Source organism: Molossus molossus, unplaced genomic scaffold (genome assembly GCF_014108415.1).
Source record: "Molossus molossus isolate mMolMol1 unplaced genomic scaffold, mMolMol1.p scaffold_m16_p_12, whole genome shotgun sequence".
NCBI classification, from domain to species: domain Eukaryota; kingdom Metazoa; phylum Chordata; class Mammalia; order Chiroptera; family Molossidae; genus Molossus; species Molossus molossus.
In genome coordinates, this window is record NW_023425347.1 from 92,733,259 (window position 1) to 92,750,308 (window position 17,050).

The 17,050-nt window shown below is 57.9% G+C and overlaps 1 protein-coding gene across 4 annotated transcripts in view; it reads right to left on the reverse strand.

Annotated features, from left to right (window-relative positions):
- Nucleotides 1–17,050, reverse strand: part of PAX7 (paired box 7) — a 96,600-nt gene that overhangs the window by 5,128 nt on the left and 74,422 nt on the right. For 2 of the 4 annotated variants that reach the window (XM_036256587.1, XM_036256588.1), the window contains exon 8: nt 2,317–2,563. In XM_036256587.1, coding sequence (XP_036112480.1) covers nt 2,317–2,563 — 247 coding nt within the window. Of the gene's footprint in view, nt 1–2,159; nt 2,564–17,050 lie in introns of those variants that run through there. The other 2 variants (XM_036256590.1, XM_036256589.1) reach the window with 2 other exon arrangements.

Below are 17,050 nucleotides of genomic sequence, written 5' to 3' on the forward strand. Positions count from 1 at the left end.
CATGCACACTCAAGCACACACGCACCCATATAACACACTGCACACTTCATCTACGTGTCCCACAAGTGCTCCCCAATACACACATACACATACACACAAGCATGTGTATACACACATGCATAGAGTCACACGTGCACACTCACACACATCTATGCACACATTTATCACACAGGTCCACATAATAACACACACACTCCATATGTGTCAAACACACTGGCACAAACACAGACACGGCCACATGCACACACCTGAATGCACATTTAAACATGTGTATGTTATAGCCACACATGATCACATGACCAAGTGTGTGCACATGTGTGTTCCCACAACACATATACATGCCATGTATGCACTGTGTGCTCATTTAAACTCACATAAGTGAATAGCCATGTGCACATACACCCGCATGTGCCACTCACATTCACACACACACATACATACTCGCCTGTGCACAAGGGCGTGTGTACTAACACCTGTACGCCGAAATACTCAAATACACACACAGACACACACACACAAACTGTAACACATCCAGAAGGTGTATTCACACTCAGGCAGACACAGGTGTGCACACATATCATATCCAAACACGCATGCACAGGAGGGGCCATTACCACAGCCGGGAGGTAGAGGCCGGGCAGCTGGCCCTCATTTACCATGGAGGCCAAGGCCATATGAGGAGGAGCGCGCTGGTGTGGGGAACAGGAAGCAGAGGTCAGTGAGGCCGGGCAGGGCTGTGGCGGGCGGGTGTTGAGGACATCCTTGGGCTGGGAGGCCTCACCCTTCTGATTAGTTTGACACCAGCAGGTGAGGCCTTTGCCGGGAGGTGGGCAGGAGGGGCAGCCTGTGCCCTCTTAGCCTGCCCTGCTGCTGCCCCGTCCGGCAGCTGGAGGCTGTGGCTGGGCTGCCTTTTGCTTTTGGTCTGAGGATCTGCGATCCCCGTCTCCAGGCAAAGTGCTGGGCATGTGAGACCAGCTCAGAGTTCGGGGAACCCACGGCTGAGGACGGGGGTGGAGGAGAGAGCCCGAAGCACAGCTGTGCCCATGGCCAGGGGGCAGAAAGGGCAGAAAGGGGCAGCACCTCCACCACCCACTGTCCCACCGGCAGCCACCAGCCACGTGTGACTACGGAGCACCTGAAATGTGGCGTGTGCGACGGAGGGACCACAGGTTACATTTTGACCTAATTTTACCTAATTTAAATCTACAAACGGAAATTCAAGTTAGTCTAGTAGTTGGGAAACTCTTCAGTAGATGGAAGAACGTGGGTGTATAAACCTATGACTTCTGTTGTAAATGTTACGAGATTCCAAGGCAGGTCCAGCATTTCCAACGAGCACGTCGTGTCTGAACGAAAACGGGCTGGGTTTATCCGAGGCGTAGTATGAAGAAAAGAACGGCCCTGGCCGGTTTGGCTCAGCGGTTAGAGCATCAGCCTGCGGTCCCGAGAGACCCGGGTTCGGTTCCTGCTAAGGGCATGTACCTTGGTTGCAGTTTGTCCCCGGCCCTGGTGGGTCGTGTGGGTGGCAGCCACTCGATGTGTCCCTTTCACGTCAATGTTTCTCTCTCTCTCTCTCTTCCTCTCTCTCCCTCCCACTCTACCTGAACAAAAAAAATGTCCTTGGGTGAGGATAAAAAAAAAAAAAAAGAGAGAGAGAGAAAAAAAATTTTTAAAAAATGTACATTTTGCCCTGGCTGGTTTGGCTCAGCGGTTGGAGCGTCGGCCTGCGGTCCAGAGAGACCTGGGTTCGGTTCCCGCTAAGGGCGCGTACCTCGGTTGCAGTTTGTCCCCGGCCCTGGTCGGTTGTGCGGGTGGCAGCCACTTGATGTGTCCCTTTCACATCGATGTTTCTCTCTCTCTCTCTGTTCCTCTCTCTCCCTCCCACTCTACCTGAACAAAAAATGGAAAAATGTCCTCGGGTGAGGATGAAAAAAAGAAAAGAAAAGAACGTAAAATAGCTCATTCATAACTTCATACGCATTTCAGGTCGAAATGATCATCTTCTGGAGAGAAGGGTTAAAAAATATGTCCGTGCAAATCAATGTGCTGTTACTGCTCACAGTTTACAACGTGGGTCCTCGGAAATCTTACACGACACCTGTGGCTCTTCGTGTACTATTCCTACGGGCAGCCTTTCTCCAAGGCAGCGGCAGTGTGGTTGCTGGGGCCCAGATCGGGGTCATCTTAGGACAGCTGCTCCTCCTTTCTGGACCTCAATTTCCTCATCTGTGAAATGGGCACCCCACCCCCACCTCACAGCTCTCTACAGATAAGCAGGGGGCGGGGTGGGGGGGTGCTGGGGCGCCGGGCACTCACTCTGGCCGTACTGGCCGTACTGGTAGCCAGCCACGGGGTCCACGCTGTAGCCAGTGGTGCTGTAGGTGGGCGGGCAGTAGGACTGGGAGGTGGGCAGGCTGTCCCCCGGCTTGATGGAGTCCGCCCGCTGGCTGCAGCTGGCCGAGATGGAGGGGGCCGAGTCCAGGCCGCCGTGCAGCGGGGAGATGGAGAAGTCGGCCTGCGGCTGTGGGGGCACCGCGCTGGGGTTGCTCAGAATGCTCATCACCTGTGGGGAGAGACCATCGCGTCAGCTCAGCGGCGGGGGGGGGCTTGCCGGACCGCGGGCACCGCGTGTGCGGGATGACGCCAGGCTGGCCCTTGAGGTCCCTGCAGCATCGAAACCGTCGGCTGACCTGTCTGCTTGCCCTGGTGGGTAAGATGGTTATGGTTTCTCCTGGGTAGGTCCTGGCCCATGGAGGCTTCCTCTGCTGGGAGCTCGAAGGGCGAGGTGGGGCCTGTTCACCTCTCTAGCCCCAGGCCTGACTGAATAAGTGAATGTATAAGTGAATGAATGAACGAACGAACGAACGAACGAACAAACTAGCTCATTATGTCTCTCCTATCAGACAGGGAGCTGTGCCTCCCCCAACAGACTGGGAGGCCCTGTCTTCCAACACAGAGGTTAGAGCCGGACTCAGGGTCTGTCCAGCTTCACTCCTCACCCTGTGCTAGGACTGCTACGCTCTTGGCCTTGGACAAGACCTGGTGACCGCCTGGTGATGTACAACACCAGTGTACATGGCCAGTGCTGCCCAGCAGCCTCCCTGGAACCTCTGGTCCTGGCTCCGGGATGTGTGTGATGTCACCGCCTTCCTCGAGTGGCCTGGCTCAGCAAAGAGACTCACCATCAGTGCGGAGAGAGTGGGGCTCGTCTCCAGAAACTCCGCTTCCAGAACCTGATGTTGGTTCTTTGGTGTGTTCACTTGTTCATTCAACAAACACGCACTGATGGTGACTGAGGCTGAGCCCGGGACTTCAGAGGAGGAAGAGCCATGGTCATGGCCCCCAACCGGGGCCTTTTGGGTCTGGGGGAGGGGCACCTAGCAATAGATTATCAGGATACGGGGTGATGAGGGTGGTTACAGAGGCAGCTCAGGGGCCGTGGAGCCCGGGGGAGGGCACCCAGCCAACCCAGTGCCTCTGGAGGAGGTGACACCTGCTGTCCAGGAGAGCGAGCGGGGACAGGTGGTGCGGGCAGCAGGACTGCCCGCAGCGTGACAGCACGGTGCCCAATCGGTCCAGGGCAGAGGGTGGAGAGGCTGGAGAGGCAGACCTTTGTGGATCTGACCCGCAGGGCCCAAGACCTGGCAGCCTCCTGGTACTGCCACCCCTCTGGGAGGGAGCCACAGTGCCCGGTGGAGTCAGGCTCGCTGACAGTGCACCCAACACCAAGCTAAGGAACCACACGCCGTCTGTGCTGGGCACATGCTGTGTCTCTCGTTCCTCCACCCTCCTGGGCGACGGTGGGCTGTGGGCAACCGAGAATGACCTGGTGGCTGCCGACACCTTCCGACCACGTCTGCCTTCTCACTTGGACCTGCGCCTGCCATAGATACGGGGCGTGCCAGGATGCACACCCTCAGCCGGGGACAGGCTCGGAGCTCCTCCGCTTCAAGCTGGGAAGCTCCGAGTGTCCCTCCCCTTCTGTGCCCACCCAGCCTCAGGAAAAGAGGTGAGACGGACCTAACCCGGACGTGGCTGGAGGACGCGATGAGCCCTGCCTGGGAAGGGCTCTGCACCCACCCGGGCACAGGGCACGTGCGCAGGAATAAGCGGCCCACTGTGCTAACCCTCTTCTTCCCCACCGCCCTCGCTGTCCCTCCCCTCAGCCAGACTCATGTGACTTTCCCGATCCACAGCCCTGCAGGGACACAAGGGGCAGAGCCATGACACCCATTTCTCAGATGGTGACACTGAGGCCCATGCAAGGCGGAGGCTTCCCTAGATCTCACCGCCGTCCAGCTGGCCGGACCCCGCGTGCTCGCCGGATAACGCCAACACCCATTCTCAAGGGTGTTTTAGGCAGGCGACCCTATTAGAGGGTCCTACTCCGGGGACTAGCCGCAGTTTGCTTCCTGGGCAACTACTGCCGAGTGGGGTCCCCCATCCCTGACTCTTCCCTCGATGCCCCCTCAGCCCTGGGGCACCCCTCATCTGTCCTTTACCTCCCCACCCCTTCCCAGAGCCAGAGTCAAGAGCATGTGCCTGCTGGGCTGGTCCCTGTCTCCGCCGCAGTGGGTGGCGTTGGGTGGGACTCACCGGCGTGGCGCCCAATGAAATGGCAGAGGCGCGGGCACGGGCTTGTGAGAAGGGATGTGTGGGCGGGAGGTGTCTGCGCAGCTCGGCACAGCAGCTCTGGTTTAGGGAGCCGAGGTCTCCCCAGTTCACAACGTGCTTCCAAGACCTTTGTCATGGTGGGTGGGGTCCACTCAGGGTGCTGGGTGGTGACGAGGGGGACTCCAGGAAAAGGGGTCCCCGTAGTGAGGTGGTGTGTGGGAATTCGACACCACTGGGCTGTGTTTGTTGCTTTCTGACTGTGGAGATGGGGTCTCCTGGGCCTGAGAAACTTGCTGTGTGTGTGTGCATGCATGTGTGTGTGTATGCGTGTGTGTGTGTATGTGTGTGCATGTGTGTATGCGTGTGCATGTGTGTGAGTGTAGGGGGATTCTCTGGGAAAACTCAGGAATCTAATGATGCCCTGACGGTGAGGAGACCCCATTCTCTTCCAAGTTCCTGCCTAGACCTCACTTTCCATCTAAATGAAGAAAATCCGCACCCATCCTGTTCCCCACCCTACGCAAACACTACCCCGCTGCTCCCAACGAGGCCTGGGCCCCAGGGACAGGCCCGCGCTCAGGAGAAGGGCACAGGCCCCCACCCTTCCTTCAGAAGGATGTGGTGGGCGGAGATGCTCGGGCGGGTTCCGCAGCGCAGGTGAGACTTCCTCCTGAATTCCGCTAAGATGCAGGGAAGAGACATGAGTGGGGAGGGAGAAATGGGGGGTAGAGAGCGGATGAGGGTGTTCTGGGGACAGGTTCGGAGCTGTGCATAGACCCAATACTCATCCTGCAAGAGAGAGACCTACAGGGAACCTCCACAAAACTGACCATACCACTCACGTCACTCAAGGATTATCGGTGGCTTCTCAGTACCTCCCAGGTAAACGGGCACAAAGGTTTCTTAGGATCTGACACTACCTGCCTGTCCCAACTCCTCCCACCACTTCCTACCTTGAGCTTTAAATTCCAGCTACACCAAACACTATGGTGTTTCCCAAAGACAAGCTCCCTTCACGCATGTATTCGTTCAACAAACATTTCACAGAGCGCTGCCGCACGCCAGGCTGGAGCCAAGGTTGGACGGGAGCTCTCTGAGGACAGGGTGGAGCTGTATTTCATCCCCTTTTACAAGCCCAGTGCCTACATTGTATTCTACATACCATGAGCTCAGAAAACCCCCGTTGAATCCATGCTTAGTCATTTCACACAAATTTATTGAGCACCTACTATGTGGCAGGCACTGAGATGCAGCAGTGAGCATTAGCAACTCCATGCTCTCCTGGAGCTGTCAGGCTGACAACAAACAAATAAGTAATATAATTTCCAATACTGATAAGTGCTATGGAGGAAAAGGAAGGGAAGGGGGGGATGTGGGGCAGTCAGGCAAGATCTCCCCCAAAAAGGTGGTGTCAAGACCAGAAAGAACCAGCCATGAGATGTAGCAGATGGTTTTCTAGGCAGAAGAATCAGCAAGTGCAAAGGCCCTGAGGTGGGCACATGCCCGGCAGGCTTGAAGAATAGCAAGAAAGTCAATGTTGGGAGTGAAAACCCTGAGCGCTGCAAGGCTTCCCAGAATCCTTTGTCAGAGGAACTTGTGTGGTGCCCAATGGCTCAGGAAGCCTCGGACCCTGGGCCATGAACAGATAGCTCCGAATCAGCTCAGGCCCAGGGAGCTCTTACTATAATGGGATTTGTTCAATGGGATTTGCCCTGGAACATCAAATCAAATTCACATCTGGGATAGGTGTGAATGGGGGAGGTGCGCATCTGTTTACTCCAGCGTCCCTGGAGCCCTGTGGATCAAAGGGCTTTCATTTCACCCAACCCCGTCTCTGGGCTTGGCAGCTTCCAAGCAAATGGGACAGGACCCAGCTGAAGAGAGGTGGGAGGTGGAGCAGGGGTCCTCAAGGAAACGGGCTATTATCCCCCATTCTGCTGCTGGGGAGTGAAAAGGTGACAAGTAACAGCCTGTAAGTGGCACAGCAGGATTTGAACCCGGGTCTCCCTGACCTGTAGCGTGTTCCTTTCCCACAACAGGCGGTGCTGGAGAGGAGAGAGAGGCCCTCGCCGCCCCTGGGCAGGGCCCTGCAGGCTCGGTGGCCCCTGGCCTCCGGCCGGCCCGTGGACTTCCCGGACTCCCTCTGTGCCCGCAGCAGAGCGCGCGTCTGCCCACTGTCAGGGGCCTAGCCGAGGTCTGGAGCCTGCAAACTTTTGAACTTGAGGAAGTCCCGGTCTGATGCGGTAATCCACCCCCCTCAAGAATGCTAAGGCCTCTCCCTGGTGGGTTTTACTTTTTTCCCGGTGACCTTGCTTTCACTAATGTATTACTTCTTGGTACGTTACCGTTACTAACTCAAAATCAATACCGACCTCCACATCTGTAAGGTTTTATCTGAAGGCAAATCTCCTGGCTGTCCGTCAGGCTGAGTGACAGCCGTCCCTTCCTCCCCCCCACCCGCCATGGCCCCCTGCCCACCCCAGCCTCTTCCTCTCCCTCTGCTCTAAATCAGTCCCAGCCTCCACCAGACTAAATCAATAAGGGGCCGGCCTCACCCCCCTTCCGCCGCTGGCTTGCAGGTTTTGGGGGGTGGGAGCTGAGGGAGCCCCGTGCCAGCCCCCCTTCCACATCCTCTGCTCACCGCCCCCTCCCCTGGGACTTGCCAGCACTACCCTACTTTAAAAGAAGGGGATGGGAAAAATGTAATTAATTCCCTCCGTTCCTGAGCTGGCCCGGAGGGCCTGGGACCGAGGAGGCTGAGCTGAGAGATCTGCACCCTCTGTGATAACCGAACATGGCTCTGGGAGCCAGGCTGCAATTAGAAGGGGTGATCGCCATCATCGGGGCTCCGTGGCAGGGTTGGGGTGGATGAGTGGGGGCCTCAGCAGGAGGCAAAGGGGAGAAGGAGGGGCAGGGGCCGAGACTGACAAGGTCAGGCTATTGGACCTGGAGATGGGGTGGGCTGGAACGAGGCCAAGGACCACTCGGAGCAGCGGGCGGTCGGGAGCCCTTGTGCAATGACAGAGGAGGACCAGACAGTGATCTCACCAAGGGCACCTGGCCAATCAGGGCTCCGCGGGCTCCCTGCAGCACTGGGGGCCAGAGTATCTGCATTAGCATCCACGCTCTGCTGCCGCCTAGCTGTGACCCTGGGCAATTTCTTTAACTTTCTGAGCCTCGGTTTTCTCACCTGTATAATGGGAATGATACGTGTAGATACCCATGGGGTCCCTGTAAGGATTACATGAGTCAATGCACATTAAGACAGTACCTGGCACATCACTGGTCCCCAGTAAATGCAAGCTCTCCCCCTCCTCTGCCACCTGTTTTAGAAGGGACCCAGACCAAGGGAGACATGAGCACTGAGGGCAGACTCAGGGGACGGCTCCCTGGCAGGGACCAAGCTATTGTCGCCTCCGTTCCCCCAGCGGCCTGGCCTGCAGCGGATGCCTTCTGAACAGACAACGGCTCTGCCTCCACCAGCAGCTGCGGCCTGTGCTCTGGAAAGGGAGCCAGGTGAGTGTCTCCGGGAGCCACGCCCCCGCTGGCCTGACCGCGCTCATCTGTCGTGAGGGGTGGCGTCAGAGGGCATGGGGCCCTGATGGTGAATCTGTGAAGTCCCCAGTCGAGACCTAGCGAGGCCCAGAATGGACACAACGCACCGGGCAGCCTACAGCGCACCTCCCCGGGGACACACACCTGAATCCAGGAAGGCGAGACAACTCAAAAACGCCTCTTGTCCGGAGGGCCAGAGAGCTTTCCAACAAACCCCAGTCCTTGGCGTGGCACACCTCCTTTGCTTAAACGCATCGGTACCTTTCACACGTGCGCACACACATACACACGTGAAACCTGGGAGGCACCTCGGAGATGGCTGCATTTCCACAGACGGGGGACCAAGGTTCAAAGGGCAGTGACTTGTACTCAGGGAGAGTGTCACCCCAGAATCATGGCAGCTGGGCAGGTCCCCACTGCACCCTCCTGCCCCAGGCTCAGGCTTGGCTCCAGAAGGACCTGCGGGCTTGGCGCACTGAGCAGGTTCATGTCCAAGCCTCACATCCAATAGCAGCCCGAGTCCATCCGCTCACTAGTCCACGCCCTTGACTTCCACAAGGTGAGGGGGCATGTCTGGGGGCAGCCTGTGGAGAGAAGGCACAGCTTGCCAGGAATGGAAAACAGTTTGTCCGGACCAAGTGAAACACGTCTTTATTGGGCCCAGAACTGTTCCAGGCTGGGACAGCCTCCAGTTCATGACTTTCCCTGGTCCCTAAGGGTCTAGGGCGTAGGCTCCGCGAAGGGACAGGGCTGCTCTACTGAGGTTGCCCACGCAGTCACTGCCTAGCGCGGTCACCGGAGGAGTCTTTCAAAACACTGGTGCCCAGGCCCCACCCCTTAGAAATCCTGAGTAGTTGATCTAAGGGTCTGGGCACCAGAATTTTAAAAATCTCATTCCAATTCATTCTAATGTGCTGCCGAGTGTGAGAACCACAGCCCTCCTGTTACTGCTACACACACACAATACGACCCCACATCCACACACAGACGTGCGAAGACGAGCGCTCACACAGAACCTGCGGACACTCACACCAGGATGTGCACGGACACACGAGAAGGGTGCACGTGGAAATGGCCCCTGCTCACCGCTAGGCCACACAGATGTACACACGGGCCAAGTCGCCCACTTGTGCACACCGCAGACTTACGACGCCGTGACCACCAGCTCACTAAGGCAAACCTGTGTGCCCGTATTTACCCTCTTCCCGTCCCCAACACACAGACACACCCCCGCCCATGCTGCTGCCTGTCCCCAGCTCCACGCTGGGATTAGCGCAAGTGAGAAATCACCCACCCCGGCAGCCACCTACTCCCCCCCCCCCAACCGCTCCCCTTTCTCCAGCTCAACTCTCTGCTAAGAGGATCTGGGCCCCCTCCCTTCTCCCTGCCTCCTGTGGACAGCGGTAATGGGCTTCGGGTACTGACTTTGAGCTTCCAAACAAGATTTCCTGCAGGTCTCCCTGTTCCCAGCCCCCTCTCCCTCCACCCCCTCCACCGTCCACCAGCAGAGCTGATGCCCAGGCAGGGCCAGCAAATGTCTCTCCCTTCCCCCAACCTCGGACCCAGCCCTGACTCCTGTTCCTCCCTTCCTTCCAGGAAGGTCTTCTAAGTCTGCCTGCTGCCATTCTCCTACACAAGCTCAACACCTCAGTTTCCGAAACATTTCCCTTTCAGCCTTATGACGAAGCAGCACTGTTAGCCCATTTTTCAGATGAAGAAACTGAGGCTTGGGGCTCACTCAGAATTTCCCAGGGGATGCGTGGCAGATGGGGGCAAGAACCCTTGACTTCTTTTTAAGTTTTTCTTTTTTTCTTTATTGATTTTTAGAGAGAGAGGGAGTGGGAGATAAAGATAGAGACATTGATGAGAGAGAATATCAAATGGCTGCCTCCTGCATGCCCTCCCCTGGGGATCGGGCCCACGACCTGGGCATGTGCCCTGACCGGGAACCAAACTGGCGACCTCTTGGCACATGAGTCGACGCTCAACCCCTGAGCCACACTGGCCGGACAAGAACCCTTGACTTCTAATTTCTAGTCCAGTACTGCCCTGGCCATGGTCTTCATTACCACAGACAACTCTGGGTGATTCTCCACTTGTGTGCGTGCTGCATGGGTGCCTGTGGGAATATCGTGTGTGTGTGTGAGATCAGTGCATGTGTGCATGCACACGTGCACATGCGAGTATTGTGTGCATTCCACATGTGAATTCTGTATGTGTGCTTGGAGTCTGTGTGTGCCTGTGTGTGGATACTGCGAGTCTGTGTCTCCATGTGTGTGAGTACTTCACATGTAGGTGGGCACATGTCCTGTCGGCCCCTCTAGGTGACCTCACCAAGGGTGCACACTGGGGCCTGGGGCCCTCGGCAGCGCAGAGGGCACTTGGAAAGCCCCTGGTCTGACTGCCGTCTCCGACCAGGAGGGGACTCCCACCCAAACTCTGGCAGGTCACCTTTTCCTCCCTGTGGAGTTCAGCGTGCCAGACCTGAAAAGACTCACGCGCCGGGCCGTATGGGACTGGAGGAGTCTCTGCAGAGAAAGGGTTCCACCAGGAGCTGCGAAGTCTCGGGTTTGGAACTCGTCCAGAGAAAACGGTCAGCCCTACGGTGGCCCTGCCTTCGGCCCTGGCCAGGAGCTGCTGGGGGCCGACTTGGCATCCTATTCCCAGTGCCTGGCGTACAGCAGGTGTCCAACAAACATTTGGCAAGTGGGTGAATTCCTGAGTGAATGAGCGGATGAATGAATGAACGAACGAATCTTTTCATCCCCAGCACAGGGCCTGGCACAGGGTTGGTTGAATGAAAAGAATAACGGAGGCTCCCATGGCACACTCACGCCCCTCCCCCCACGGGGTCCTCGGAGGCTTTAGCTACAGACTCTGAAGTGAGGGGCTGGAAAGAATGACTTCCCACTCATTGTCCCAGAAGCTAAAGACTCTCTGACACACACACACACACACACACACACACACACACACTTCCAATGTTTGGTCTAAAAGATATCAATCTCCAAGTATCTGGAAACATCTAGAAATATCTGGAAACACCGGGGGGGCCTGGACTGGGCCCCTCCCGGGAGGGTCGTGGCTTGGCCGTCTGGCGGGTCTGTGCCAGGACGGGTGGGGCTCGGCCGGCGGGCCTGGCGCTGGTGGGCGCGGGGCTCAGAGCCCGCCCCGATGGCATGATAATGGCGGACGAGGGATTAGCGCGGCTGCTCCGAGCGCGGCGGGGCTGCAGAAGGAAGGGGCCGATCGCTGGGAAAGATATGACTATTTAAAGATAATGATTGCATAAATTTAATTAGCACACTTTCACGCGGCAAATGGCCGTTTTGTAATTAATGTATTTGGCCTTACTAAGCATGAAAGATCCCATCTCCTCCCCCTCCCCTCCCGCTCCCCCTCCTCTGCGGCCCCTAATGAAAGACAGAGAGCAAGTGACAGAAACAGTTTGTCAGCGGCTCCAGGTGTCAGGGGCCTAATTGGCTGAGCTGAGGGGAGGAGGGGGAGCCAGGAGGCTGAGAGGGGTAGGGAGAGGGCCTCCTTGGGAGAGGGGGCGCAGGATGGGGAGGCCTGGGCTCTTGGCCCCCTGGCGTGGAGGGGGAGCCCCCTCAGTAATTGCTGCAGACGTGAGCGCAGATTGGCCGTGGCAGGGAGTGAGCGGTGGCAGGCAGGCCTCGTTAGTACCTGGGCAGACAAGCTGGCACATATCACCATGCGTTAAGGACTCCTGCCGTGATAGCTCGGCCGCTTGCCCTCTCGCAGGAGCAAGTCCTTTAGGTGGAATGAATGAAGAGCCTCAGTGTCCTCTTCTGTCAAACGAGCCCCCAGCTATCGCAGGGCTCAGAAAATGATCACAGCTGTCCACGATTAAGCACCTAGAATGTGCCAAGCACCTACTGTGTGCACAGCCACGCCACTCCTGACTGCAGCTGTAAGAAGGATGCAGGCTTTCACTTTCTGAAAGGCGAATGCATGTTAGCATCCCTAGTGCCTCTCCGTGGCTGGGTTTGCAGCCAGGTAACATCACCGTCAGGCAGCAATGACGACGGAGCTGCGTGCAAAGCTTTGGTCGACGCCTTCTGATACCATCAAGAAGGACCAGCTGCAAACTGTCTTAGATCCAGCGAAATAGGGGTATCGGCGGCTCCGTGTTACAGATCAGAACACGGAGGCTCTGGGAAGCTAACAAATTGGCCCAAGTCTGCATATTATCTAGTAAGTGGTGGGCTGGGATTTGAACACAGAAGGTGTAAGTCCAAAGTTAATTCTCTTTCTAGCATCTACCTACGGGCCCTGCTGCAGGGCCAGCTCAGCCCCTGCCCCACCCCCGTGGCACCATCCCCTGTGGGCTGGCTAAGACCAGCTCCATGGGAAAGCTTCTTTGACAGGGGGGTATAGTTGTCGACCGCAGTAATGCCCCACAAAGGTAGAGCTGCCTGATTTTCTTATGGGGTGACCAGGATACAGGGTTGAGAGGGTTCCAGCTGCCGTGCCCGACCCCTGTGCCACGGTCATGTTGAGGATGTGTGCACCCACCTCTGACAGTGACCCTCCGGCATCTCCACCAGCTGCCCTCTGCCAGCCCCAGACTCCGGCCCCTGCCCCAACCAGCCGGGCCCTCGTCCAGTTTTCTCGGCCGGGCGGAGCAGGGCAGGGGGGCCTTCAGCCAGCCTAGGCCGGGCGGAGCAGGGCCCAGTCAGCCCTCTCCTGAACCAAATTCAATTTCGAAGCTTAATGAGTTTGCAGAGGAGCCGGGTGAGCTCGCTGACACCAGTCCTTGCCGGCTGGGTGGTTCCCGCCCGGGCCACCGAGTGCGCAGCAGCCAGAGCCGGGAGAGCCCTGGGCTCCGTCGAGAGTGGCGGGGGCACTGAGCGAGTGAAAAATGTCAGAGCAAATTGCTCTTGACAGCGTTAATATCTGCACCTCATAGCAATAATTACATGTAAATAAATAGCAAAATGACACTCAGCTGGAGGCAGCTTGGGGAGGACCGAGGCGGCTAAGGACCAGCTGGGGACCCGAATGCTCTGCTCCATCCTTTTCTCTCCATCTCGGCGCCTCGGCTCCCCCCTCACCCTCTTGCTGCAGCGCAGAACAGGGATCCCAAGTCCTGGCTGCTCACGGACAGTGTAAGGGAAGGAGACAATCTGTGGGTCCCTGCGGGGGCGACAGCTGGACGGAGCCTCCTCTCAGTCTCTTTCTCTCTGAGCGAATCAGTCCACCTCTGGGTCTCTGTGGAGAGTCCTCTGAAATCCTCCTCTCTGCCCTGGTCCCTTGGCCTTGACCTCCAGCTGAATCAGGTCCTCCTCCTGCACTCCCTGATTCTGTCTGTCCCCTCACCCTCTCGGTCACACACTGCAGACATCCAGTCATCTTTGGCTCCTCCCTCGTCCCAACACCCACGATGCCGCAACACCGGGAGCCATGCAAACTCACGAGCTAAACGGTGCTGCTGCCTGTGGAGTCAACCCACCCGATGCTCATTTCTTTCATTATGAAGACCAACAGATTTGGCTCCGCTATGGCAAAGAACATAAAATGAGCATGCGTTTTAAAGATAACCCGTGAACGTCTGCGTGATACCCCACACCCCAGGGCCTCAGGGGGAATATGCTCGACTATTATTATCAGGGGTACTTGGGAGAGAAGTTTGAGAAGCCCAGTGTGAACCAGAATTGCTGCCTCTGTGCCTTGTTTGGGGGCCTATTGATTCGCCGGTTTGGTTTTGTGCTTTTCTCTGCAAAAGTCAGGGCCACGCCTTACCCACGTCTGGACTCACGGGACTTAGCAAAGGCCTTGGAGGTGTCTGAGAGAGGAAGGGAGGAAACAAAAAGGAAGTAAAAGGCTAGGAAGAAGGGAAGGAAGGAAGGGAAAAGAGGAGGAAGGTTGGAGATGGGAGGAAGAAGCTGCGGCCCAGGGGGGTGACGTTCTCCAAAGGGGCCCAGGTGTGCCAAGGAGCAGGCTTCCTCTCTCCCCTCCCCAGAGGGACCAGGGACCGTCCTCCTGGGACCCAGCCTCCCCTCAACCCTTTGCCTGTGCTGTCGAGCGTTCCGAGAGCCGGGGCAGGCACAGAGGGCCCTCCAGCCACCGCGCACCCCGCCTGCCTCACCTGCACGGGGCAGGAACGCAGGCTCATTCTCTGGGAAACAAATATCTTCTCCGGAGCAGCCCCCGAGTCCCACACTGACTTGTTCAGCACACCGACTAATCCACTTATCGAGGATAAAGCGCCTGTGAATCCCCATTTGATAAAGGCAGCCACGAAATTAGCAAAAACGCGCCCACGGCTCCGACGTAGCAAACAAACAAGAGGCTGGGGACTACAGAGAGATGTTGTCTCTTTTCAGTCCCAAGGCCCGGGAGAGGCGCCGGGGAGATTGGGGAAGAGATAACAGCTCTCTAGCTTGCGCTTGGGGTGTACAGGAAGGGGTTGGGCAAGTTGGAGAAAGAAGCCTGAACGGAGTCCCTGCACCCCAGTGCCGGCCTGGGTCCCCAGCTCCCATCGTAGCCCAAGCCCGTGACTCGGGTGCTCCCACTACCCCAAGGCACCCACTGGTGGGCTCTGCTCGGAGTTCTTTGGCGCCCACTGTGTGCCAAGCAGCACGTGTTAGACCCTGACTGCTCACAACAGCCCTGTTGCCACCCACGCCCCAGTGAGGTCGCTGAGGCACCGAGAGCTCCAGCCACTTGCTCGAGATCACTCGCTGCAACACTGTCCCCAGCTGCAGTTGCATTACCTAAGTCTCAGAGTCTGTGATCTAACGGAGACAGTGACTCTCCGATCAACCAGGACCAACTCAAAACTCAACCCACATCTCCAACCACGGTCCCCAACTCTGACAGCCGTCCCCCAAACCACCTGGCTCTCCACCCCCGGACCTACGGTCCCCACCCCTGCACAGGACTTTCAAGCGGCTGGAGCCTGGGTGCCCCGTATATGATCCGAGGACCTGCGTTCACCTGGCTGAGTTGCTGACAGAGCCGAAGTCATCCCGCGTCCACCATTAGTGACTGTTCTCAGGGCGGTGGGGGCCTCCCAGCGGGCCCCTCGAGGCCTCTCTGCTTTGCCCCAGGGAGCTCTGGGCGCTCTGCTGACCCCCTGACCATGGCAGCAGCGTTATTAACACCGTCACACAGACGGAGACAAGCAGAGACCCGGACGAGAACTCAGTCCACTGGCTCACCTGAGGGTGGCTCTGAGGAGTGGTCTCTCCTCTGCTCCTGGGACTGTGGAGGGCCTGGGGACAGGGAGGGGCCAGCAGGGGGTTCTGGAAGACTTGGTCCCTGTGCTGCCCACGTGCGGACTCTGGCTTGGGGAGGAGGAGGGGCTGGCCCCAGGCCTGGGGGTGGGACATTAATCACAGGACAGCACCTGTCAGGGTGCATCTGGAACTAAAAGGAAACACTTGGCAAAAGGGCAGACTACTCACCTCGGGCTCCTGGGGTTCTGGGACCAACCACGGCCACACCTGGAGGCCAGGGCTGGAACAGGGCATCTGGGGCTCAGACCCAGGCAGCCCCCTTTGCTCGGGAAAAGGCTCTCCCACAGGCACCCGGACTGTGAGTGGGAGAAAGCCCTGGAGAGAGCTGGGCCTCGGCAGGTTCCCGCGGTGGAGGAAGGCGGCACCATCTGCTGCTGTCCCCAGTGATGGAGGAACCCAAGGGAAGGTCCTTCCCTCTCCAAGGCACCAGCTAGGTGGTGAGGCTGGATTCAGACCGGGTCTGTCGTCGTCCCTGTCTGCACACCTGTCTCTGTGTTGCTCGGTGTCGCGTTCTTTCTCTTGATCCCTCTCTTCCTGTTTCTGCCTCTCTCTGTCTCTGGCAGGCTGGCTGTCTCTCCGTGTGCTTTGCTCCTGGACTCTCGTCTCTCCCATCTGTCTCCACGGGTCCTCCAGCCCTCCCTTACCCTTAGTGTCTGTCCGGACCCACCTCCCTTCTCTCCACCAGTGTCTCACACCCTGCTTCTCTCCATGGGTCCGTCTGTCTGTCCACTTCCAGGCCTCTCTGCTCACCACGCCTCTGCGCCTGCAGCAGGGGGCGCCACCTGAGTCGGCCCTGGAGCTTCGCGCCCCGGCAACGAGCCCACCCTGATGGGCGCCGGGCTCGCACCCTAGTCAGAGGGTTGTGAGCACAGAACAGGACTGTGGCTGGAGGAGCCCTCAGCCCCTCCCCTGCCCCCTGCTCCTTCCTGACTTCTCAGGGGTTTCGGTCCCCCCTAGGCCTCTCTCCTTCCCGTGTGGTCAGTCCACTCTGAGCCGCTGCAGGGAGCTCACGGGGCACCTGAGAATGGGCGCTGGGGAGGGCGTGACAAGGTCATTTCAGCCAGTGTCTCAAACTTTCCTGTGCACGCAAGTGTCCTGGGAACCTGTTCAGGTGCAGACCAGACCCGGAGTAGCAAGGGTTTGGCCCGGTCCCTGCCCGTTCCGGCAGCCCAGCATGGAGGAGAGAATTCGATCCTGCACTGCGCACACCTGAGTTCTGGATTTTGACATTGTCCCTTGCTGCCCACCTTGAGCTTTGCCTGTCTGAGTCTGCAAAATGGGCACAGCGATTCCAGGCCCTCAGGGCTCCGTGAGGATGAAACAGCTAAAAATACCTGCTCGACTGCCAGGTTCTGAACAAATCGGGGATGCTGTCACTGTTGCAGGGTCAGCAACCCTGCCACGTGAGGGGCCAAAGCAGGGCGGGACCCCAGCTGGGACAGCTGCTTCTCCCCAGAGGCTAGAGAGGGACAGTGGGGTTGGAGTCAGCAAGGAGCGTGGGGAGTTTGGGGCGGGACAGCATCATCTGTGGTAGAGAAGGGAAGGCAGCCCCTGGGGGCAAAGCTCAGGAAATTCTGCCCTGGGGCATCACGTCTCAGTGTGCCCTGGACACATCCCCT